Genomic DNA, 24,811 nt, shown 5'->3' with positions numbered 1-24,811 from the left:
ACGACGTGATTCAGGCCAAGAAAGCCTACGAACTGCAGAGCGATGTGAGTGGGCTGCGTTTTAGCATGAGCTGTCCTATCGTTTGCCGTGATTCCCAGAAAGTTTATGGCATTCAGTCCTTGTATCATCACTTCATGTCTTTATATAGCCAAATATTTGATTTTAGTTAGACCTATATTATGGTATCAAAATCATCAAAGACATGAAGGACCTAGACTTCGTATCAAGAAATAAATGGTACGGTGAATATAGTTCCTAACTGTACCAGATTAAAGACAACGACTGTGAAAATATTATTTCTGTAGAATTTAGGTAGCAGTTGAGGTTTATACTATAAGTAAAATGTTGGCAGTCCATAGACAGGATGTAGGTACAGTTATACTTTTTTAATTGATGCAGTGTTAAAAATTTTTCAATTAAGTGGCCAAGGTTTTTAAATCAGGAAATTTTGTGTACAGATCTAAGATTTTCCATTTCTCTTGAAAAATCAGAGGATGGAGCTCTGAATGTGCATTACCCCTGGCAACAATAACCTAGAGATGAAACGAGGCTAATGCCCTTTAAATAGAAAAGATGTCCCTCAGTTTGTCATGCGACCTGGCCTCCTAATTAGTTTGCTTGTATTCCCTGCCTGGCTGCTTGAGTAGGTCATCCTTAAATTGTATTTCTCCATCAGACCAATGGATAGAGTAAGTTGGACCATGCAGTAGGGTTGGTGAATTCATGCCCGACTTGTTTTCACAGGCTGTTTACAAGGCCGACTTGGAATGGTTACGTGGAATTGGGTGGTTGCCAAGTGATTCCGTTTCTGTCAATCATGCCAAACATGCCGCGGATATCTTCAATGAGGTATTCCAAGATTTTATCCTGCCATTCGGTACATTTCCTAAAAGAGTGAACAAAAGTCCATGAGCCAAAATGCAGTCATTCCCTATCACCAATCTTAACAATTTCAATTGCTGTCATTTAAGCTTGATATTCATTTTTCCTAAATAATCCCTATCACATTGTGGGACCACATCCATAACATTATATCCAGTGTACTCGTTGATGCTTGGAATTGTGTAAATGAAAAACTTCTTTTGTCAGCAATAACAATACACTTTGGAGAAGTTTGTCCAATTGAAAAAAATGTATTGAGTATCACGATACAGATAATGATCCATTACATGACTTCAGGAGCTAAGCAAGGCTGCTACTTTAAAGTCTGTGGGACATATAACAAGCCCAGCCAGCCCCGGGGGTCTAGCGGTTAAGATTCAACACTCTGACTGCCATGGCCCTGGTTCATTTCCTGGTCAGGGAACCACACCGTCTGTCAGTTGTCATACTGTGGCGGCTGCATGTTGCTGCGATGCTGAAATCTGTGCCATTGGTATTTCAAATACCAGCAGGGTCACTCATGGTTTTAGCAGAACTTCCAGACTAAGACAGACTAGAAAGAAAGAATTGGCCACCCACTTTCAAAAAAATTGGCCACAAAACCTTATGAATAGCAGTGGTGCGTCGTCTGATATAGTGCCAGGAGGTGAGAGGATGGTTCAAAAAGACTGTGCAGGGTCACTCAGGAGTCAGAATTGACTGGACAGCGCTAACACTATCAAACAAGAAGGCAATCCATTTGTTAAAAAATAAACTGCTCAGAAGAAAGCCAAATTGCCAGGAAGATGCCATTGAAATATGGTGCTCTACGCTTCTAGTAGAAAGGATTCTTAAGTCTATAGTATCTTTCTCAGCTCACACAGGACCAGGACCAGGGACCATGACTATCTAAAAGATATTTTCTTTCCCATAGAAAAAATATCGCACAAAAATAGAAACTCTCAACTTTACTCCTGTGGATGACAGAGTTGATTATGTGACAGCGAAACAAAGTGGTGAGATCCTAAATGATGTAAGTACATGGCTGTTTTTCTAAAATTATCCAATTGTGAAGATGTCATTTCCAAAGCCTTTCCACCTACTTACACTCAGCATGCCATCGTTGTCTGAGATACAGATTGTAATCATTGAGATGACTGATGCTAGCATTTGCTTGAACAATATTTTATTTTCTTAACATCAAGTCACTCACCCCATTGTCTCTTGTTTCTAGATTAAATATCGGAAAGATTGGAATGACACCAAATCAAAGTACACCCTCACAGAAACCCCCCTGCTGCACACTGCCCAGGAGGCAGCCCGGATACTGGACCAGGTAGGGATTTTACCCAGATACCTGGACTTTGTGTGGGGACTGAGGACCAGAATGTAACTATGAGAGATGCATGCACACGAGTTATCCCTCCATTTTGACTCCTTGGTTTAACTCTTTATTGTCGTTTTCTGTCTTTTAGTATCTCTACAAGGAAGGCTGGGAGAAGCAAAAGGCCACAGGTTACATTTTGCCTCCGGATGCTGTGCCGTTTGTTCATGCCCATCACTCCGGTGATGTTCAGAGTGAGGTAATTTATGCTGCTATGAGTGCACTTTGCAAAGGCTGGACCTTATCTGTGCGGAAACCCAGTTACGCTAAGGCATAGCACCTTGGAGCATTCCTTGTCAGCTCGGCAGCCCAGCTGGGCTTGGGGATGGTTGGAGTACCTGCTCCCTCTGGTGCTTTTCCCATGGGCTGTGGGCATTCTTCTTCTTCTTGGCTTCTTTAAAAGCTATTGGTTTTTTTCTTTTTACTTTTTCTTCTCTTCCCTGGCTTCCCTAAAATCTCTAGGCCTTCAAATAAAACATTGCAAGAATTAGAAACAAATATATATTTTTCTACTTTTAAATGGATAGCTCTTCATATTTATTTATTTATTTATTTCAGTGTTTTTTGTTATTTATTCTTGGGGAGGGGATTGACACAAACAACTGGGAGGCTGACTTTGCTGATGTTTCAAGCCCCCTTTGCCTTGTGTGCTTGTCAAAGCTGATGGAATCTCTGTTCTTCTTCCTACCAGCTGAAATACAAAGCTGAACACGTAAAGCAAAGAGGTCATTACGTTGGTGTCCCGACAATGAGAGATGATCCTAAGCTGGTTTGGTTCGAGCATGCAGGCCAGATTCAGAATGACAGGCTATACAAAGAGCAGTATCATAAAACAAAGGCCAAAATCAATATACCTCCTGATATGGTGTCTGTGCTGGCTGCCAAGGAGGGGCAGACCCTTGCCAGTGATATTGATTACCGTCATTACCTGCATCAATGGATGTGTCATCCTGACCAGAATGATGTTATTCAGGCAAGGAAGGCCTATGACCTACAGAGTGATGTAAGTGATCTTTGTTTCTTAATTATCTAGAAATGCATGGTATGCTCTGAGAATTATATGCAGCATCCTGGAATCATCAGTCTTTGAAACTTGGAGCCATAAATATTTAGTTTGTTCCCAGAAGAGAACTGAGGCTGGATATGAAGTAAAGAAAGATCAAGAGCAATGATTGATGGACATCTTTGCCTACTGGCTGTGTATTTCTGAATAACTTTCAAAGTCAATTTTTTAAAAATCTGCTGCGTTTGTACCATCTCTGCCATCAGCAACTTCTCACTCGTGTTTGCATGGAAAATTATCAACTGATTGAATATAATAATTGGCTTGGGTGGGAATTGAGATTGAGATAGGATTTTTCCCAATATTAGATGGTAGTATAGTCAAGGACCTGGGAATGCCCCATTCTTGCTTTGCCAAGCATCTCATTCCTCAAGGCCTTTATAAAGGAGTTGCTTTCAAGGAATCAAAGCAAAAGGGACACAAAGTTCTGATGAGCCACATGAGGGCCCAGAATCCCTCATGCAGAGCTTTTGTAAGGCTAGGAGAGAGAATATGACTTAGGCCACCTTGCACTGAAGCCTGAATCAAGATCTGTGCCCGCCACCGGCAATCTGTAGGGAACATAAATGTGACGCTCAGGTGCACCAAGGAGCTAACCCTACCTGGGTCTTCTCATCATTTCCAAAACTGAACCAGGAAGTCAAAGACTGCCTGCAGCGTGGGTGCTGAACTTGAACATCCCGCCTCACTGGTTGCTGCAGCAGAATGACCATTGTGGAACTTTAATCAGACTAGCAACTCCTGTTCATTTGGTGTGGGGTGGCCTGAGAGAGCCCAGGAGCTGGGTGGGGGAGGGTAGAGATAGGCTAGGCTGGAGGGGTGACTCCCTCTACCCTTCAATACATGAGCATTTATTCAAATAATTTCCTTTATTTGGTCTAAATGTCCCACATATTTCTATATAACTAAACATACCACGTCCATCTAAAATGACAACCTCGTTGGTAAAACTTTCTCTTATATTCATAGCTGAAAACAACGGCTCCCTGCCCTTGGCTCCCATAGCACTTGACCACTTTCCACTTTGCAAATAGCTTCTCTCCACACTTGGATTCTTTCCTTATACTTATCCCTCATAGCACCTAGCACAGAGCCTCGTGCATGGTAACAGGCTCAAGAAGTATTGCTCAGGTGAACAGATGAAATCATGATTGAATTAATGAGACAAGAGCCATGAGAGAGAAATCCTTAAAACCTTCTGAAAAAAATTGTTTTTAATCTGCTGTTTGTAAGTCTGTGTCTGAGTCATTCATACCTGCATCGTATCTCTCTTCCTTCTCTCAGAATATCTACAAAGCTGACCTGGAGTGGCTCCGAGGCATTGGCTGGATCCCCTTGGATTCTGTGGACCATGTGAGGGTCACCAGGAACCAGGAAATGGTGAACCAGGTATGCAAAGCCTGTTCTTATCTAATGCCTGCCTGGCCTCCTTACCTGCCTGGTGGGAATAGGTACCCTGGAGGGGAGACCTATCTTAACTGCCTCCATTCCTTTGCAGATAAAATATAAGAAAGATGCTCTTGACAACTATCCTAACTTTACAAGTGTGGTGGATCCTCCAGCGGTTGTTTTGGCCAAGATCAACTCAGTCAATCAAAGTGATGTAAGTGTGTTTTGTGTATAATGATGTCCATAGATGGGGATTCAGTTGTCTATCATTGAGTAGATTTGCTTAACTCCATAATTGCTTGGAAGAAAATGTGGGGGGTAAAGGATAAGATAATCTTTGGAAGAGAATGTTTTAAAAGTCACTAGTAGGTGGTATACTGTACCCACTTTTAGATAATATCTATATTCTTGTCGGAATTATTCTATTAGCTAAAATGAGCTAAAATTCAACCAACTGGCTAGTTTTAATCTCTAAATGTAGACTTATTATTGTCTTGCTAGGTAGATCCAATGAAACTTTAAATAGACATTTAGAGTAACCAAAAGCTTTGTTTTGTTTTCTCTCCTTAGGTAAAATATAAAGAAACATTTAATAAAGAAGTAAAGGGCAAGTATATATTTTCTCCAGATACACCGTATATCACCCACTCCAAAGACATGGGAAAACTCTATAGTACCGTAAGTTCTACTTTATGTGATATACAATTCAGTCCCTAATATTAAACTCTTGTCAGTATTCATATTCTTGACTGATTTTGTGAATAACTGAATTTATAAGGATATTTATTATTTTTGTTCGATTTAGTCTTGTTTATTAGAAGTAGCATATTATTCAGGGCAAGTAGCATCTATTTGGCTCCTATGATGTGCCAGGTACTGTAAGAGGTAGTGAGGAACTTAAAGCCCAATGAGACAAAGCCATCATGAGCCCATACAAGTGAGAGGGGGCGCATATCAATAAACAGATAGACAGTAATGTAACAAGTGCTGTACCAGATCTAGGTGCACATAGGACGGACAATAACCAACAGAGAAAAGAGAGGAAAGGCTGATCCCTCTTTAGCAATCATGTACAAATATCTCCAGCCAGCAAATGGAGGACTTGCCCTCCAAATTTTAATTCAGCTACTCTAAACAATGATGTTTGTGTAGTGTGTATGTGTGTGTGCCAATGGGAAATAATCTTGGATGATTCCCTATGTGCAAATTTGTTTTCACTTTTATTAGAACTGTAAATTTACGTAAACTCCGTTATAAAATGCCTAAGAACGTGTGGTTTTAATTTGCAACAAGCCAAATGACTCTGCCCTGTTCTTAAGTAGGCACACAGATGGCTGTACATAAGGATTTAAGTCTTGCCTTTAAACATAAATGTTTTACCATTTTCTTTTTAGTAGTATCTGAAAGAAGTTGAAGGCAAACTTTTATCGACACACATTTCTTTGTTCTAGATACTGTATAAAGGGGCGTGGGAGGGCACCAAGGCCTATGGCTATACCTTGGATGAGCGCTATATTCCCATTGTTGGAGCCAAGCATGCCGACTATGTGAACAGTGAGGTTTGTGGGACATTTTTTCTCTTACACGTTTGAGAGTCTTTATTGGAGAACAAGAGGCTGGTTAGAAAATACCAGTGATTCTCAATGTTGTACCTACTTCACAGCTTAAATACAAAGAGACATATGAGAAGCTGAAGGGTCACTACCTGGCTGGAAAAGAAATCAGTGAGTTCCCTGCTGTGGTTCACTGTCTGGATTTCCAAAAGATGAGGAGTGTGGTAAGCAAAGTTCACTTTAACAGGGGATTTGTACACTGAAGCGTACTGTCAGTCTGCCCGATTATAGTCCGCCCTTGGGTTCAAGGTTAGCCGGGGGTGGGGCAGGGAGGAGTGAGTCCATCTTGAGATTTTCCCCCACCACTGCCAGTAGCCTTGTGTGTCTTTGATGGCTGTAGGTTTCCGCCCTTTCCCTCCCTCCTCCACTACCAGACACACAATGTGGGCCCTGTATTTTCAAAAAGGAGAAAACAAGGTCAATATTCACCCTGTGTTATAAAAGGATGGGAAATTGAAAAAGAAGAAGAACATATTAAAGTGTCATTTTTTTAACCTTAGTGTATTCTAAAGGTACTCATCTATATTATATTGGAAATGAGACTCTAAAAGAGATTGATATGAATAATTTACATTTTAATGCCTGTCTTATTTTTGTCTTTAAAAAAATATTATTCTTTAGTTGAACTACAGAAGACAGTATGAGGACACCAAAGCAAATGTTCATATCCCCATTGATATGATGAATCATGTGCTGGCTAAAAGGTGCCAGTACATCCTCAGTGACCTGGAGTACCGACACTACTTCCACCAGTGGACATCTCTTCCAGGAGAACCCAGTGTTATTCTGGCCCGAAACGCGCAGGAGATCTTGAGTGATGTATGATGTCCTTTCTGCAGCTTGACTTAGTTACAGGCTTCACCCAGCTCTGCCTTGGGCCTTCACACTCGGATTGTCCCTGTATTCATAAACCCTGCTGCTTTCTAACGCGAAGTGGCGTATGTAACCACTTTTTGGTGTAAGAATCCCCGTTAGGCCGTAGGACACCAAAGTTAAATATTTAATCTGTTTAACACTAGACTAAAACTTAGCTATTGCTCTCCTCCTAAGCTTCTTTCGGCCAGGGCATTAAAGATCTTCCAGCTGTTGAAAGGCCCACCTTATGACCACTAAGCACTAAGCACTGAGCATAGCCAAGGACTGAGAGGAAATTACTAAAATGCTCAATTGCAAATTCAGTGAATTCCTGCCACCTTTTACTGTTCCTTCTTTCTTGCAGAATGTGTATAAAGATGACTTGAATTGGCTGAGAGGCATTGGATGCTACGTTTGGGATACACCCCAGATCCTCCATGCCAAGAAAGCATATGACCTCCAGAGTCAGGTGAGCCAATCTTCTAGAAGGACTAGCTCGCTGTGGGTCAGGGAAATCCATGCTGCTCTCAGTGGGGGGGATAGCCAGGCTGTCTCTGTGCCCAGGCAGAGGAACAGTTTTAACAGTGCCCAATATAAGAGAACCAAAGGCCCCCTGCCCAGTGAAAGCTCTGCTGGTGGCCTGCTCTGGTGCTGGACCTTCCCAGTTTGAGTCTCTCCTGTGGTTTAAGGTGTTAGACGTTTACAACAGAAAGATATCTCGGAGATGTTTCCTAGTGAACTACTTTTAAGCATCTAGTTGATCAGGTTAACTCGCAGAGAGTAGAATGCAAATGCATACTTTGATCATAGATAGATAAGTTTTGAAGTAAAAAATAGATATTTAGAAAATTTCCCAGTATCTGGTTCAGGTCTGATAGGCAGACTATTGAAACTGAGGGACTGCTGTCAGGGATGGAGTATAGGCTGGAAAAGACCACAAAATGAACAAGGCGACCTGGCAAAGATCCAGACCCCACTCTTGGTCAGAAGAAACTATGAGTTTTGACAGCCATACAAAGTCTGCAGGACTAGAGAAGGTAGCCTCTTTGTTAGAATTAAAGCAGAAACCCAGAAATAAATAAAGGTACAACTAAGTTGGCACAAGCTACTGAAGCCAATGGCAGACCTGTATTTTACCATTTTGCGTGACTTTTGTTTTTCTCCGCAGATACAATACACAGCAGCGGGGAAAGAAAATCTACAAAATTATAATCTGGTCACAGATACACCACTTTATGTGACTGCTCTTCAAAGTGGCATTAATGCTAGTGAGGTGCGTCTTCCTTGTACTTCCAGAACAAGTCATTATTGTCTTCATAGAACTTCAAACAACAAAAAAAGAGTAACCCATCGTTTTTTGTCTGTAGGTGAAATATAAAGAAAATTATCATCAGATTAAGGACAAATACACGACAATTCTAGAAACAGTGGATTATGACAGAATCAAGAATCTGAAGGATCTTTATAGCAGTGTGAGTTGAATTTTTTTTACATATTTACATTTTTCCTGTTTAGAGAAAATAAGAGAATAAAAGAGATAGGCACTCTGACCCTAAAGGTTTTTCTAGTTTTTTCCAGGACCTTCAAATTCCTACTTTATTTCATAAATCCTCCTAGTTACGATTAAATAAGCCCTCATTTGAATATTGCACTATTTCACGTAGTTGACACAAATTCAGCAACTCCTTCCTTATCTCAGGCGGGTACCACCGAAGCCATTCTTTATTGACCCTGAACTTGTCCTTCCCTGGCTTCTCCAGTGGGCAGTGGCTTACGGACCAACAAAGGCACTCTTTTTCTCCCTCCTCTGAATTGGTTAACTCAACAAACTTTTTTTAACTTCATTTTGAAATAATTTTAGAATTACAGAAAAGTTGCAAAAATAGGGCAGAGAACTCCTGCGTACTTTTCTCTTTAGTATAATGATCAAAACTAAGAAATAAACATTGTTCCAATGTCGAATATAGACTTTATTCCGATTTCACCAGCTTCTCCACTACTATACTTCTCTGTTCCAGACGCCTATCCAGGATCCCATTGCGTTTAGTTGTTGTGAGTCCTCCATCTCCTCCAACGTGATCATGTCTCAATGTTTCCTTGTCTTTTTCTGATCTTGACTCTTTTGAAGAATACTGGCCAGTTACTTTTTAGAATGTCCCTTCATTTGGGTTTATCTGATATTTTCTTGTGATTAGATTGAGGGTATGCATTTTTGGTGAGAATAACACAGAAGCGATGTGCCCTTCTCATTGCATCGTAGCAGGAGGTAAATGATAGCAATAACTGGTGATGTTGACCTTGACCGCTTGGTTAAGATACTACCTGCTGAGATTGGCCACTGTAAAGTTGCTATTTTTCCCTTTGTTTTTAATAAATATCTTGGAAGAGATCCTTTGGGGCTATGCAAATATTCAGGTTCTCCTCAAACTTTGTCTCACATATTTTAGCATCCATTGGTGGATCTTGTCTACAACAATTATTACTGTGGAATATGCCTGCTGGTGATTTTCTCTTTCCCTCATTCATTCTCCATTTACTAATTGGAATTCTTCTGCAAGGAAAAACTATTACTTCTCCACCATTGAGGTGTTTGTTTATTTATTTATATCAGTATAGACTCACGGATTTTATTTTATTCTATGGGATATAGTCTAATACTATTGTTATTTATTTTGTTGCTAAAATTGTTTCAGCTTTGACCATTGGCAGCTCTTTCAAGGTGGCTCCTATGTCCCCTTGACATACTCCGTCATTGTGTTTTTTGAGCACTTCCGTACTTTCTGGCACCACAAGATGCTCCAGGCTTGTCTTGTATTTTCCCTGCTCTAGACCTAGAATCAACCACCTCTCCAAGGAGTCCTGGTTTATTTATTAAGCAGTGGTATTTCAAAACCCAGATCTAAGCACTAAGTGTGTTCATTGCTACTGGGGTGTCATTGCTACTAGGCCCTCTAAGTGGACAAAGCTTGGAAATATATGTATATACACTAAACCATGTATGCATACATATCTATATTTGTCTCCCTACTTACCTAACCATATCTATATTTTAAAACCATGAGTTCATACTGATGCCTCCAATACGATTCAATACCACAGAGTTCATTCCAGCCTTCCCCCTTTCCTTATTTTTCCAACTTATAACTTTCTTTTTTCTTTTCTGGTGAAAAACCTGGCTCATTATCTATAATGTATTTAAGTATTTGATCAACTCTTCTATGCACATAAAGTATTTTCAGAATTGCTAACCCATACCCCTGTGAGAAACAAATTTTCTAACTAGAGTATAGTATTTTGTATGGGTTTTTTTGGTCGATAGCCTTAGAGTATCCAGTCAACATACCATTTTCCAAAATAACTTAATTGTTTTCTTCCCTACTTCCTTCAGTGTAGTCTTGTTATGCATTTGTAATATAATTAGATTTATTTGTTACAGTTTGTGTTTCATTTTAGACTCCTCCCTCATTGTGGTTGATTGTTTTAATTTACATACAGTAAATTTCATTCTTTGTTCTATTTGGTACTATGCCTTTTGACAAATGCGTAGCGTCATGTAGTCACCACCACAGTCAAGATACAAAAAAGTTCTATATCACTCCAAAATTTACTTGTTGCTACCTGTCTCCTCTCCCCGGGCATCCACAGAGATGTTTTCTGTCTCTATAGTTTTATCTTTTCCAGAATGTCATGTAAATGGAATTATATAGTATGTAGCCATTAGGTCTGGCTTTTTTCTCTTGGCAAAATGCATTCATGTATTATATACATTGCTGTATAAATCAGCAGTTTATCCTTTTTATTGCAGAATGGTATTCCACTGCGTGGATGTGCTACAGTTTCTTTATCCATTCAAAGTGGAAGGACATCTGAGTTGTTTCCAGTTTTTGATAATTATCAATAAAGCTGCTATACACATTTGCATATAGGTTTTTGTATGTATGTAAGTTTTCATTTCTCCTGGGTAAATAAATACCTAGGAATGGAAACATTTTTGAGCTCCCACTAGCTACAAAAAAGTAGGGAAGGATAAATAGATTTTTTTAAGTTGGCAGTTTTCATCCTCCAGGAATTCCTAGACCTACGGAGAACGAACACAGCATCAAAAACTCTAATAACTGTCAAATTGTGATAAGTACTATGGTAGAGAACAAAATAATGGGCTGTGAAGTTATGGTCATGGCATTAAGCCAGTTATTCATTTAGGAGTACGTGGATCCTACAGAGAGAGAAGATTCACGGGTTGTTAGGGAGTGTCTGTGAAGGACAGAAGCCGAGGAAAAATCCATTCCTAAAAAATAGCCAGAATGCATTTTTCCATATTCACAAGAAGATTTTTAACCCCTGCAGAACCTGTACAAGGAGGCCTGGGATAAAGTGAAAGCCACCAGCTACATCCTGCCTTCCAGCACCTTGTCCCTGACACATGCCAAGAACCAGAAGCATCTGGCCAGCATTGTAAGTCAAGTATAATGTGACAGTCTTCCACCCTCCACCCTCCCCTGCCCTCCACTCTGAGAATTTTTCTGGCTGATTCATATGCTGCTGAGAAGGACTCCCAGCACTTCCAAAGGGGTATACCAGCAAGTAATTCTAGACACTCGGTCATCGTAAAGTCTGTGCACTTATTTCTTCCTCTCGAGGGCCCTGAAGTCCAGAGAGAATCACAAACACTTTCAGGAAGGACACAGATGTGATCTTTTAGGCTGCCTGCTGATGGCATGGATGGATAATACCCTGTTTTAGCCAGAAGTGGGAATAGATAGAAGATATACCATACAAAAGAGACTCTTTTCCAATAGAATTATGTGGGCTTTAGTACAAAAATAAACCAGCGAATGTGATAACTAGATTAAAAAGTAAATAATTATCTTTGTAACTATGAAATATAAAAATCTTCTGAAATTCTACTTTTTTAAAGCAGAATTTTTCTTAAATATGGACATAATTGTAAAAAAAAATCCTAAATCACATGGGCTGTTTAAATATAGTATAAAATCTTGTGACCTTTAACTCTTTATGCCTAAAATATTCTTTTTTTTTAAAGATTGGCACCTGAGCTGACAACTGTTGCCAATCTTTTTTTTTTTCTGCTTTTTCTCCCCAAATCCCCCCCAGCACATAGTGGTGTATTTTAGCTGTGGGTCCTTCTAGCTGTGGCATGTGGGACGCCACCTCAGCATGGCCTGATGAGCGGTGCCATGTCCATGCCTAGGATATGAACCAGCAAAACCCTGGGCAGCCAAAGCAAAGTGTACAAACTTAACCACTCGGCCACAGGGTCGGCCCCTAAAATATTCTTAAGTAAAAGCTAGTATTATAAAATTTCCCATAACTTTCACTGCGGTTCTGATAAACCCAGTTCTCTTTCAGAAACTTTACATCTTTTAGAAACTTTTATCTCTTAATTATGAACATTTTATATAATATTTTAGAACAGTAGCTCTTAAAAATTTTTTCTTACCAAGACCCGCAGTGAGAAATTTATTTTATAGTGCAAGTCAGCACACATTCACATGCACTGACACACACATGCACACACACACCTCCCTGAAGTTTATGAGTTCCTTTTGACACAATATTTTACAGAAGAGTACTTAACTGCTACACTTAAAGACAATACACTCTGAGCATTTCAATTCTATTTATTTAAAATGATAGTGATCTGGTAAATTGATTTCACTACCCTCTAATGGGCCTAGTTTAGAAAAAGACTTTGTTAGAAAATATATGGAATTAATTTAATTTTACCTGGAGGAAAAACTAAGACATGATTTTGCCCAGCCCCAACTCTATTTGGAAGACTGCAAACAGACTAGCCCAAAGGAGCAAACTTTTCACTTGGGAAGAGAAGTTATTTAGATAGGATTTAGAAAACTCAGCAGAGGTTTATTCCTTTAGTCATGAAAGATGTTATAGAGGCAAGATTCCCGGCAATTTGTTCTTGGAACAAGATGAAACACAAAGAAATTAATTCCTTAAAAGAAGGATTCCAACCGTAGTTAAAAAAAGGTGTCTTTGAATATTATCTTCTTTATAACTAGAGAATTGGTTAGATGTAAGGAGCATATGAACAAATGTTCTGGAAAATTCTGATGGGAATTTTGGTTGGTTTCCAGTCAGTGAAAACCTTTGCTGGAATTCTTACACAAGCACTCTCATCCTCTCTTTTTTTTTACCGAGATGTGGGCCTGTGATTTCTGAGAGAATTGTTACTTTTTCACATGCTAGGAGATTGGATCTCCATCTCTGTAAGGGCCTTACCTCCTAGTTGAAATCATGGATCATTAATTCATAGGCAATATGACTTAAGAGCTAAAAGTTGGTTTTCCCACAGAAGTTGGTTGCATTGTATTTTTGGAAAACTTTGTAGAAACTCAAATTCAAGGATTGTGTCTCTAAAACATCAGGCTTGTCAGTTATTAAACACAAAGAAATTCCTGAGCACATGTTTTTTCATCTTTCACTTATGGTTAAGAAAAACAATGGCATTATCACAAAAGAGAGAATTTTAAAAGTTACGTAATCTTTGAAATGAGTTAGTTGTAGTAGCAATAGAAGTACTAGTATTGGGGTAGGAGTTTTACAAACAGTGACTAAAACTTTATAGCCCTCTATAGTTTAGAAAGTACTGTCCAATATGGTTTCGTTTAATCCTCAGGATGACCCCGTGGCAGGTGCAATGCTATACCTCTACCTCTGTGCACAGATGAGGAAATGAACTCAGAGAAGTGCTGACCCCAAGTGGCTGGATCTCAGAGACGGGTCCTACCTATTAACGCTCATGCTCTTTTAACGTTATAGATAGACCCATTACTCTCTCCAAAACTGTGTTTCTTCCTTGTGCTTTCTCTCTATAGGTCAAATATCGGGAAGAATATGAAAAATTCAAAGCTCTTTATACTTTACCAAAAAGTGTTGACGATGATCCAAATACAGCACGGTGCCTCAGAGTCGGCAAGTTTAACATTGATGTAAGTAATCTCAAAGGGCTTCCTTCAATTTGAAGCCAGGTAATGGAGCTGTCTATTATAACTCAGGGCATTTGCTATCAAACGACGCATATGGCACTGATTGTGCATATGTGAAGAAGCTAAGTGTGATTTCAGCCCATGCTGCTTCCCCCTTCCCCATGAATCTGTAGAAAGTGTCAGAAAATTCCAATCCCCATCCTGCCCTTACAACTGATTGCTGTAAGGTGGCCACCCTGACTTCTCTGGTGCATAAGAAAGTCATGTATTGCCATGACGCCTTGCACAATTTCCTGTGTAACACACATGTTATGTTATCCTCACAGCGCCTATACAGATCAGTTTATGAAAAGAACAAGATGAAAATCCACATCGTGCCTGACATGGTAGAGATGGTTACTGCCAAGGATTCTCAGAAGAAAGTCAGTGAGATTGATTATCGCCTACACCTCCATGAGTGGATTTGCCACCCTGACTTGAAAGTCAACAGTCACGTCAGGAAAGTCACAGATCAGATCAGCGATGTAAGCCCATTGCTTATAAAGTTCCCTGCACCCCGGCTGCACACGCTTACCCTGAAGAGAAGCACACTTACCTATTTCTTCACCTCAGCCTTCTTCCAGCACTGCTTTCCTATATACCCATGGTTTGAATGGAATTCTGAGCTTTCCTTGAAAGCAGGGCTCTGTGTGCCAATGGAAACATTGGCACCCTCGGCCTCATTGCAAAGTGCCCTTTGCTTTTCATGCCACAGAATCATCCTGGGTCCAGAGGGTGTCCATGTCTTTGGTGTTAAAGTTACAGTCCAATTTCAATTTTCTGACTCTCTCCATCTGTTGCAATCCTCTAGATTGTGTACAAGGATGACCTCAACTGGCTGAAAGGCATTGGTTGCTATGTCTGGGACACTCCTGAAATTCTCCATGCCAAACATGCTTATGATCTACGCAACGATGTGAGTTTGCCTTGTTTTTCATTTTTTTTAAGCATGTTTCCTTCTCTTTGTAGTCTAGAGTCAAGGGGAGAGTACAGACATTGTCACAGACTAGTTGTGTCTTAAGTGGTGTTGAGGCTGGCCAAGCTGGTGAAAGATGCTAAGGGATAGAGAGCAGTTACTTCTCAGTAATACATTTGGGATTCCTATTAAGCAATGAATGCAGTTGAGCCGTGCCATTGTTTTCTGGGGGCGAAGGGACTCCTGGCTCTTCTTTCCACTTTTTGGACTATTTTCAGTAGTTCATGATGCTATAGATAGGATCTATTTAAAGGATTTGCTAAGCAAATTAACACTGAAATCAATATTTCGGTAAGAAAGTTTAAACGTTCCCAGAAGAGCAGTTTGTTGTCAAGGCTCCTAGAAGACTCTAGAAGCTCTATATGACTATAAGTGTTGATGATGCTGATTGTTATAAAATTCAAATGCATCCTGGTCTGTTGAATAAGTGCTAATGAATGTAAATACCATGAGTTAAAAGCAATCAAAACTTCTGTGAACCAGCAATTTCTAATGTAATGACTGGTCTAACCCAGGCTTATTTTCTTCCTCTCGGCAGATCAAATACAAAGAGCATGTGAGGAAAACAAGGAACGACTACAAGTTGGTCACTGATACTCCAGTCTATGTGCAGGCTGTCAAAAGTGGGAAACAACTAAGTGATGTAAGTGCCCACTAGGCAGTTACTGTGGACAGTGATAAAGACAGGGCCACAGTGTAAGCAGAAGTAGCAAAAATGAAAGATGGGGCACTGCCAGGCCTTTGCTAACTGGGAAACCAGAGTTGGTGCCTTAGAAAGGACTTAAGATGCTGCTGTTGTTTCCTGGTGTGTTCAATCAGCTCCTTGGGGGTGAAGTTGTAAGTGATCTAAGTCTATGAAATACGTGGTGTTTTTGAGCTTCCAAAGTTGCTTTTTGTATCCTTGTGTCAAGAGCAACAGTTTATGTCTCACCGTCTAGACATTCTAAGAAATTAGAGCTAACTATGGCAGGATGAGAAGGAAGCCGGCTCTGAAGTGAGAGATGTAGATGGAGTCCAGCCTCTCCCACACGTCATCTATGAGGCTTGGAGAAATCACTTAGGCCTCTGAGCCTTGGCGTTCTTATGTGTACAGTGGGGAAGTGGATGGAAAGCACCCACTGTAATGCCTGACACAGAGCAGGCGGACCAGGCACAAAGCTGCTCTTTTTTCATTAACGCCAGAAGTTAATAAGTAAAAATTAAATCCCACCAGTGAATTAGAATGTTGAATCCTGTCATTTTAGAACTTGCAGTGGTAGAATGCGCACTCTTCCTCTTTTTATCCCTGAGTGGACTTATTCCTCACTGTGGGGTTCACACCGTGGCTCTGACTGTATTGGACAAGGTGCAGTGACATATCAGATAGAGTTATCTAGGCAAAGGGAAGCAGGTTACCTTTTTAAAACATTTAACAGAGACCTGGCTTTCTGTTTACTTTTTGCATCTTTCTAGCAATACTGCCACAGTCTGAATCAACTCTCTCTGCTTCTCTCTCTGCACCCAGGCTGTCTACCACCATGACTACGTGCACAGTGTCAGGGGCAAAGTGGCTCCAACTACAAAAACCGTGGATCTGGACCGGGCCCTTCATGCATACAAGCTCCAGAGTGAGGTGAGCAGGGAGAATTGGACAGAGTGCCCAGCAGAAAGCCAGAGGCCGCCTGCAAATGCCAGGCCACAGGCCTCTGTAGAAGTAACCACAGCTTGAGCATCCTCTCAGCCTGACCTTATAAATTGTAAAAGCTGTCCAGTCATGTGAATTAAAAATAAAAAAGAACAGAGCAAAAACAATGCACAGCCTGTCTTCCCCTTTGGCTGGCAGAGTCCTCTTATCAAGCAAGCGAACAATGGGCATTTTTAGAGCAGTATTTACAAGTCATCAAGAAGAGGGCCAATCTGCCATCTCTGCTCTCAAAAGGCTTAAAATCAAGATGACAAAGACAAGGCATATAATCATAAAAGACTATTAACAACAAGAGATAAAGCTAGAAATTGCTGTTAGAATTCAGAAGAGAAAGACAATAGATTCCACTCTCACATTTCATGTCCCTATCCTGTTACCTGCTGGTGCTACTTTGGTCTCAGCCTTTCATGCTACTCTCCTACACTCAATGTTAACAGTAATTTGGTTTTCCACATTTTAAATACTATTTGCACTCCTGTAGCTCCCCTGAGAGATTATTTAAGGTCACAGACAGGAGCTCTCTTCCCCTTTCTGCCAGGAATAAGAGCGTCCTGACCTCTTCTTAGACTGACACCAAGACACTGTGTTTATGAGGCGGACAGGATCCCAAAGATGTGCCTTATGATTATGGCTGTTCAGGGATTGGTGATGGCTCGAATATCACCTAAGGGTGGGGTTAATGACAGAAGTGACACTTGGCTTCCTGCTTCCTATGCTTTTCCCAAATTCTTGCTAGATGCCATGTAGTCAACTGGGCATGTGTTCAGAAGCATGAAAGAATGATTTTCTGTAAGCCCCTTCACTCATTTCTCTCTTTTTCAAAAAAAAATAGGTTAAGAATAATCTGATTCATTGCTAGACTCTTAGAACTTACTCAATTTCTTCCTGAAATCAATTCAGTGAGCATAAGTATCATTATAAGCATAATACTTGTAAACATAAGTAACATTAAGTATCTAATTGAAAACCTCACATGAGCCCAATGTGACTGGTTTTAACTTAGATCAGTTATTTGATGTAGATGTCATTTAAGCTGCTCTTCCTCATTCCGGCAGAATCTGTACCGAAGACCTGGCCTGCGCTCCTTGCCCACTGGATATAGGCTTCCAGTCGACACCCCTCACTTCAAACACACCAAAGACACCCGATACATGAGCAGTTATGTGAGTGGTCTCCTTCTTTTTAAGATGGGGTCTGAAGTGGGAGGGGGGACACTAATATTTATTAATAGCCTATTCTCATCCCCCCAATCACACCCTGAAGGTTCAACATGATGTAACAATGGGAGCAGAGGAGGGGAGACAGTGTATTTTCTAGGGGTGCTGTGGAATGGTCTTGCTTCTGCAATTCGGCAGTGCTGGGCAGCCCAGTAGGTTAGCACAGGACTTTCATGGGATTGCATCCGCATGAATCAACTACGTTGGCTCAGGGTTCATGGCTGCCATGATGTCTTTACTTTTGCTGCCCTTAGCACAGAAGCATCCTGAACTATCCCAAGCCATATACAGGAAATGCAACTTCATACCACTCACTGTTGATGTGTGCTGATAATATTGTCTTCCTTCTGCAACGTTTCATTGCAGAAGATATAACATCACTGTGTGTTCCTTTGAAAGGAAAGGACTTGCCCAGCTGCTGGCTTTGATACTTGCCTCACTACTTACCCTCTGTGCCCATTTCATAGAAAGCTCAGAGGGGTAGATAGGCTCTCCTTACCTGTAGCTTACCCAGGTGTTAGCTCTGATACTAACCTTCCCCACTTTTTAAAAGTACCAAAATGGGACTTGATGCATTTACCCTGTGGACAAGCCCTAGAGAACTGTTGGCTATTCCAATGACTCTGGCTTCCAGGTCATACCCACAGACCAGCCATTAGTTGAAGAATAAGCTTTCCCTTCCATGTTGCCCTTCAGAGTCCTAGGAATCAAACCTGCTGGCCAGGCAGGATCCAATTGCCAGTGGCCCAGTAATATGGTTTCCAAAGCAGAGAGTCACAAATTTCATCATCTAACATGTCATTTTTAAAATCAGTCTGTAAAGGCACTCACCAGTGTTAAAAATATTCTCTTGTTTCTTTTTTGAATTTCCTAATTTCCTAGCCATATTGGAACTAAAATTTTTTTCTTACATTTTGCATACCTGCCTACAGAGAGATTTCATCTAGGCAACGCTGAGTTTTACTCCTTTTTGGACCTGGCTTTTTTAGCCAAAAAAGTAATTTTCAAGACTTGGATTACTATCAAAACTTTCTCAGTGGCTTTTCCTTATACTTAATGCTTGGAGAGTAATTTTCAAATGAAAGTGACAACTCTTTTCTATTTGAGAAATGTAACGCTGCTCTTTGTTTACCCATCAGTGATCTTATTCTGACTTTGCTTTCACAGTTCAAGTACAAAGAAGTTTATGAACACATCAAGGCCCATGGGTATACACTTGGCCCCAATGACGTTCCATTTGTCAATGTCCGGAGAGTCAACAATGTTACCAGTGAGGTACTGTGAATCCTAATTCTGTGGGGGAAATATTGAGTTTCAAAGACAGTGGCTTTGCTTGAAATGAGTTAAGAATTAATTGTATTTCAGCTATAAATGTACACATCAGCAAGGAGTAAGAGGGTTCTTTTTGTCACCCTTCTGATACTGGTATCCCTTGATAATGTTTTTCTATATTTGGTAATGCCATTTAGAGACCACATCCATTGATTATAATGCAAATTAATTCCTTCTTTTGACATTTGTATTTAAAAATGTTTAATAAGGTTGCATCTTAGTCTGCTTCATGACTCTGGTTTTCTACATAAACTATTGGTTTATATATCTGTTCCTTCAATCAAACCATCTGATAGAAAGCAGAAGACTTTGTGCTCAAAATTCTTCACCTAAATAAAATAAATATCATTTTTCTCTTTTTTCCTAATCTCAACATTTTATATATCCTTAATCTCTCCTCTCATGGCTCTTTATGTAAAATATTTAATTGTTGCTAAGTCAATAGATGTCTTCATCTTCCTACACTAAACACCTGGAATGGTTTTTCCTCCAATGTAGAGACTTTATCGACAATTATACCACAAACTGAAAGACAAGATTCACACAACTCCCGACACACCTGAAATCCGCCAAGTCAAGAAGACACAAGAGGCTGTCAGTGAGGTGAGTATTTTCTTAGGAGAGAGAACAGGCTATAGAACCCAGGGATGAATGTCAACAATTAAGTTTCTAATGTCTGTGTTTCTGGGCATTTGTTTCTTCAGTTGATCTACAAATCAGACTTCTTCAAGATGCAAGGCCACATGATCTCGATGCCATACACACCCCAAGTGATCCATTGCCGCTACGTGGGAGACATCACCAGTGATGTAAGCATCTCACAGGAGTCTTTCTGGAAGACTCTTACTAAGAGGCAGGCATGCTTTCAGCATTTAAACCAACCAGTGGTCACTGAACAGTGTTTTCAATTGAGTACTCCTAAACCAAGGGTACAACTTGGAGGTGAAATAGTATGGAAGCAGGACCCCACTTTCTCCAATTTCTCCAGTTATGGAAATAGTAGGAAAAGGACCACTTGGGAAACACAAGAATTGCTGACTACCATACTACCATTCTACATTCAACACTGAATTGTTACTGACTCCTCACTCTCTAAGTGACCTCTGTCCCAGGTCATGTTTAGTATCTTTCTCCTGCTCGTCCCTACTCCCACCCTCTTTAGCAACTTCCTGCTGCCATTTTTTTTCTCCTTGGATGATTCCTTCTCCTAAAAGACCACTCCACTCAATCTGTGCTTTTCTCCCATCAATATAGAAATAAAATAATAGCAGTGTTCTCTCCTCAGCTCAGAGTTAGCGATTTGAATGTAAAAACCTGGGATTTGGTTGAGTGCAGCAAGCTAAGAGCATGTGGTACACGTGTTGAAGCAAAATGAAAGATACATCAATAAAAAAGCGCCGCTACTCTGTCTTTTTTGTTCCTGATTCACTTTTGCCCATGACCAGCTATATTTCTGATTTTGCCACACAGATTAAATACAAAGAGGACTTGAGGATCCTGAGGGGACTGGGCTGCTTCCTGTATGACACTCCTGACATGGTCCGCTCTCGGCACCTGCGGAAGCTCTGGGTGAGTGCACATCTTCACAACACATGCCTACCAGATTCCATAAACCCCATCACCAGCCTCAAGGAGCTGAGTAGAAAGAATCTTTGCTTGTAGCTACTTTAAGGGGAAATTTACCATTAACCCACTTGAGCAAGTCATGACCCAATTAAGATAATGCATGCCTCCTATAAAAGGGGATAAGTTTAGTTAAATGACAGTTGTCTTTGTTCCTGCATGGGAAGACATCCAGTATACATAGAGGGCCATCTTGGCTTACACATGCCAACCATTTGGAAGAGAACATGTGACCATGACATACAATTCCTTAAATGATTAATCAACTTGTATTTCCATTGTTGTTTTTTTTTTTTTTAAAGTCTCATTACCTGTACACTGATAATGCAAGGAAGATACGAGACAAATACAAAGTGGTGCTTGACACTCCAGAATACAGAAAAGTGCAGGAACTGAAGACACATCTGAGTGAGGTAAGGATGCTTAACCTGTCACTACAAGGGCCTCATTCCTCTAGTGATCCTTTTTCAGGCAACCACACTAGACAAAAGATCTCCCCTCTGCCCTTTGTTAAAGTGGCCACCATGTCTAAGCAAGTCAGTTGACCTCACTTTGCCTCAGTTTACTTATTTTATCCCTTTTGGATAAGATGAGGATAGTGATACTTGCCCTACCTACTAGGGCTGCTGAAAGTTTACATGACTTTATAGATTAGAAGGTCCTCTGTTTTATACTATTGTTGCAGTCTCCAAACTGAATTTATTTCAAAATTTTCTCTCTCTTTAATTCATGCTGTCAGGAACTCTAATCATGGCAGTGCCATTTGAAAAGTCTTCAGTGACTCAGTGACTCCTTGCTCTGCTGCCAGCTCAACAAATTCCAAACTGCTTAGGTTCATTTTCGTCTGCCCCACCTGGTATTGACAGTCCTAATTTATTGTAGTTAGTTGTATATAGATATGATGCTCTCACCTAGACTCTTGGTTCCTTGAGTGTTGGCCCTCATCTTATTTCGATGCGTATCCCATTGTGCCTTGGCCGAAATAGATGTCCATATTTGCCAATGACTAAATGTGCTTTGTAAAGCTAAGGGCATTCCACAAATGTAAATGATCTCTCTTATTATAAGTCAGTTGGCCATTCTCATTAAACTCTCAGTTTGTCTTGTGGCTTCATCCATCAGCTTTCATCAAGCTGAACCAAAGCATTAGCTGTCAGGCCACTTCATTGACTCCCCATTCTCAATAGGTCTAATGGCTTCTGATTAGGAATCACTTATGCTCTTTAACATAGAGATGCCCTGGCAAACCAAATGTTGCCCTCAGCAGAGGGGATGTGTAGCTTCCTACATGCTTAGTGAGCCGAAGGCAGAGGATGATTAATTCTTCAGCTTTTACAAAAGCTACACTGAGCCCATTTGCTTTCCTGAAAGTTTCCCTGTATTATTTCAACCAGTTCTGGCACTCAGATAGGAATGCTTATGTTCTTTGTATCACAGTAAAAATAATTCTCCACTCTGGCTAAGTATCAGAATCATCTATGAAATATTTTAAAACTACCTTTGAGTGGGCTGTGACCTCCAGCCCCACATGAGTCTCTGCTTCTCCATGCCTGGGCATCTGCCTGCTTTTAGCTGCTCCATAGATGATTCTAATATACAGGCAGTGTTGGAAACCACTGCTCTAAAGTATCACATCTCTCCTTCAGCTACAAAATAATAAAAAATTGCTTGGTAACTTAAAGTTCTTATTGATATTTCTGATACCTTTACTTCTCTTGGCTGTCTGAGTCCAGAATTATCTAAACCTTTAATTTCTCTTCTTCCCAATTCCTATTGGAATTTTGTAAATATTATGTGTCAACACTGAGGAAGAATAATAGATATTTTCAGGAGTGTGTTTTCTCCCACACTTGCCTCATTGTAGAATGACCTGGGCTTGATAAAATACTGATGCAGGCTACAAGCCTGGATTCAGAAGGTCTTGGGTAGAGCCTGCAAATCTATTTTTAATAGAGACTTTGGGGGCTTTTAGGATCAGGGAAGTTTGGGAAACTCTGGCTTAGTAAAAAATTTGGTGGCCAAAGGAAGTTCAAGTTATGGACTTTTGAATTGTCTTTGAGTTGTACAGATGCTTGACACATATACATTTGAAGTACTAAGAAGCAGGGAGGTTGCCTCAAAAAGCATAAACAATGGATACCTAAGTATAAGGGAACTATAGTACAAAGAGAATTATAGACATGGCATGGGAGTTAGGTCTTTGTCCCAGATTTAACTCTAATTTGCTGTGTGACCTTGTATAATTTACAATGTCAACACCCAACTGCCTGAGCTAGAGAATTGGACTAGATAATGATTCAGGCTTCTTTTAAGGATAAGATTCTGAGTTTTAATTTGCTTTATTCAAAATTTAGCCTAGGAGAAACAGTGAGTTTTTATTTATTTTTTCTCCATTTTTTCAGTAGTAACACCAAAAACAGCCCCAAGCAATGAGCTACATTTTGTTTTAACTTGCACTTGTATACAAATTAGATTTAAAGAAATGGACATGTACCTACACATTATTTATTTCCTACATTTTATCTGTTCATCTATTCAACTGGCATTTATATCTGTGATTAGAAATTAGTCGTTATACATTTATACTTTCTAGTTGGCCTCATTATATTAAATTCCCTCAGCATTTATTAGAGGACTACTATTTTTCAGATCTTTTATCTAAGCACAAGTTGATAAAAGGATGATAGAGCTGAGCCCCTGCATTTCATGGGCCCACAATCTGTGAGAAGAAACAGACATCACTATGATAAATGGTATCCTATAGGAATAGTCAAGACAGTATGGCCTCTAAGAGGTTTCCAGGCAGATAAGAGGGGGAAGAACATTCTAGGCAGAAAGGATGGTATGTGAAAATGGCTGTAATAAGTTCTAGAAATTTGGAATAGTTTCAAATAGCACATGGGGAGTGTGGCAGAATGTTGGGAAATGAGACTAGAAACATAGAACAGAAGCCAGGTTATGAAGACTTATGGGTGCTGTATTAAGGATCTTGGGCCTGATGAAAACTCATTGAAGAATTATTTCTGAGCACATTGGATCTGAGCATTAAGATCTGATTACATCTGAGCTTTAAGAAAATCTCTTTCTCAGACTTGTGAAAGATAGATGAGCCAGGTGGAGTGGCCCAATAGAGGATTTGGGAAGGTGGTATAAGAGGCTGTTAAGAATGTGTAGAGAAGAAATGACACAGGAGGCTTAACTAGGGCAGTGGTGGTAGGAAAGGAGAAGGATCAGATTTAAGGAATATCATAAAGTTAGGAGCCCAGGATTCATGACCATTTTGATGTGCATGTGAGGGTGAAAGAGTCTAGGATGACGTCCCAATTTTCTGCCCTGGGTGACTGGGAGATCAAGGAGCCATTTAACAAAACGGAGAAAATAGGAGAAGAAGCAGATTGGGGTTGGAGATGGCGTAATATAAAGAATCCTACATTAAATATGATAAGTCACTCAAGTTCAGAACTCTGGTGAAAATTTGGATCTGGAGCTCAGGAAAGATCCTGGATACTGTATAGATTTGGAAGTCATCAACCTCAAATTGATGGTTGAAGCCCTGGGTATGAATGAGGTCACCCAAGGAGAATATACGGGGTGAAGGGGGCCAACCCTTGACTCCAGCTAATGGCTGCCTTTGGGGGCGGGCAGAACCATAGAAGGAGGCTGACAAGGAGAGCCTAGAAAGATAGGAGGCTGTGTATGGTAGAACGATGGAATGGAAGGCAGAGAAGAGAGTTTTTAGGAATGAAATTGCTCAGTTACTACAGAGAAACGTTCTCGGATTTAGTAGTTGCGAAGGTTTTGGTAGTC

General features: G+C 40.3%; 1 protein-coding gene across 18 annotated transcripts in view; it reads left to right on the top strand.

The window, feature by feature from the left end:
- NEB (nebulin) overlaps positions 1-24,811 on the top strand; it is a 189,279-nt gene that overhangs the window by 113,258 nt on the left and 51,210 nt on the right. For all 18 annotated transcript variants that reach the window (XM_046658453.1, XM_046658470.1, XM_046658469.1 and 15 more), the window contains exons 86-111: positions 745-849; positions 1,796-1,894; positions 2,096-2,197; positions 2,337-2,444; positions 2,937-3,248; positions 4,593-4,697; positions 4,807-4,911; positions 5,268-5,375; positions 6,149-6,256; positions 6,361-6,474; positions 6,932-7,129; positions 7,530-7,634; positions 8,334-8,438; positions 8,533-8,637; positions 11,513-11,620; positions 14,023-14,136; positions 14,460-14,657; positions 14,984-15,088; positions 15,687-15,791; positions 16,653-16,760; positions 17,888-17,995; positions 19,217-19,324; positions 19,880-19,984; positions 20,086-20,190; positions 20,852-20,950; positions 21,307-21,417. In XM_046658453.1, the coding sequence (XP_046514409.1) occupies positions 745-849; positions 1,796-1,894; positions 2,096-2,197; positions 2,337-2,444; positions 2,937-3,248; positions 4,593-4,697; positions 4,807-4,911; positions 5,268-5,375; positions 6,149-6,256; positions 6,361-6,474; positions 6,932-7,129; positions 7,530-7,634; positions 8,334-8,438; positions 8,533-8,637; positions 11,513-11,620; positions 14,023-14,136; positions 14,460-14,657; positions 14,984-15,088; positions 15,687-15,791; positions 16,653-16,760; positions 17,888-17,995; positions 19,217-19,324; positions 19,880-19,984; positions 20,086-20,190; positions 20,852-20,950; positions 21,307-21,417 (3,153 nt within the window). The remainder of the gene's footprint in view (positions 1-744; positions 850-1,795; positions 1,895-2,095; positions 2,198-2,336; positions 2,445-2,936; positions 3,249-4,592; positions 4,698-4,806; positions 4,912-5,267; positions 5,376-6,148; positions 6,257-6,360; positions 6,475-6,931; positions 7,130-7,529; positions 7,635-8,333; positions 8,439-8,532; positions 8,638-11,512; positions 11,621-14,022; positions 14,137-14,459; positions 14,658-14,983; positions 15,089-15,686; positions 15,792-16,652; positions 16,761-17,887; positions 17,996-19,216; positions 19,325-19,879; positions 19,985-20,085; positions 20,191-20,851; positions 20,951-21,306; positions 21,418-24,811) is intronic.

This window comes from Equus quagga, chromosome 4, assembly GCF_021613505.1.
Source record: "Equus quagga isolate Etosha38 chromosome 4, UCLA_HA_Equagga_1.0, whole genome shotgun sequence".
In the NCBI taxonomy this organism is placed as follows: Eukaryota; Metazoa; Chordata; class Mammalia; order Perissodactyla; family Equidae; genus Equus; species Equus quagga.
Note: the sequence above shows the minus strand (reverse complement) of the source record. Positions and strands in the feature narration are given on the sequence as shown.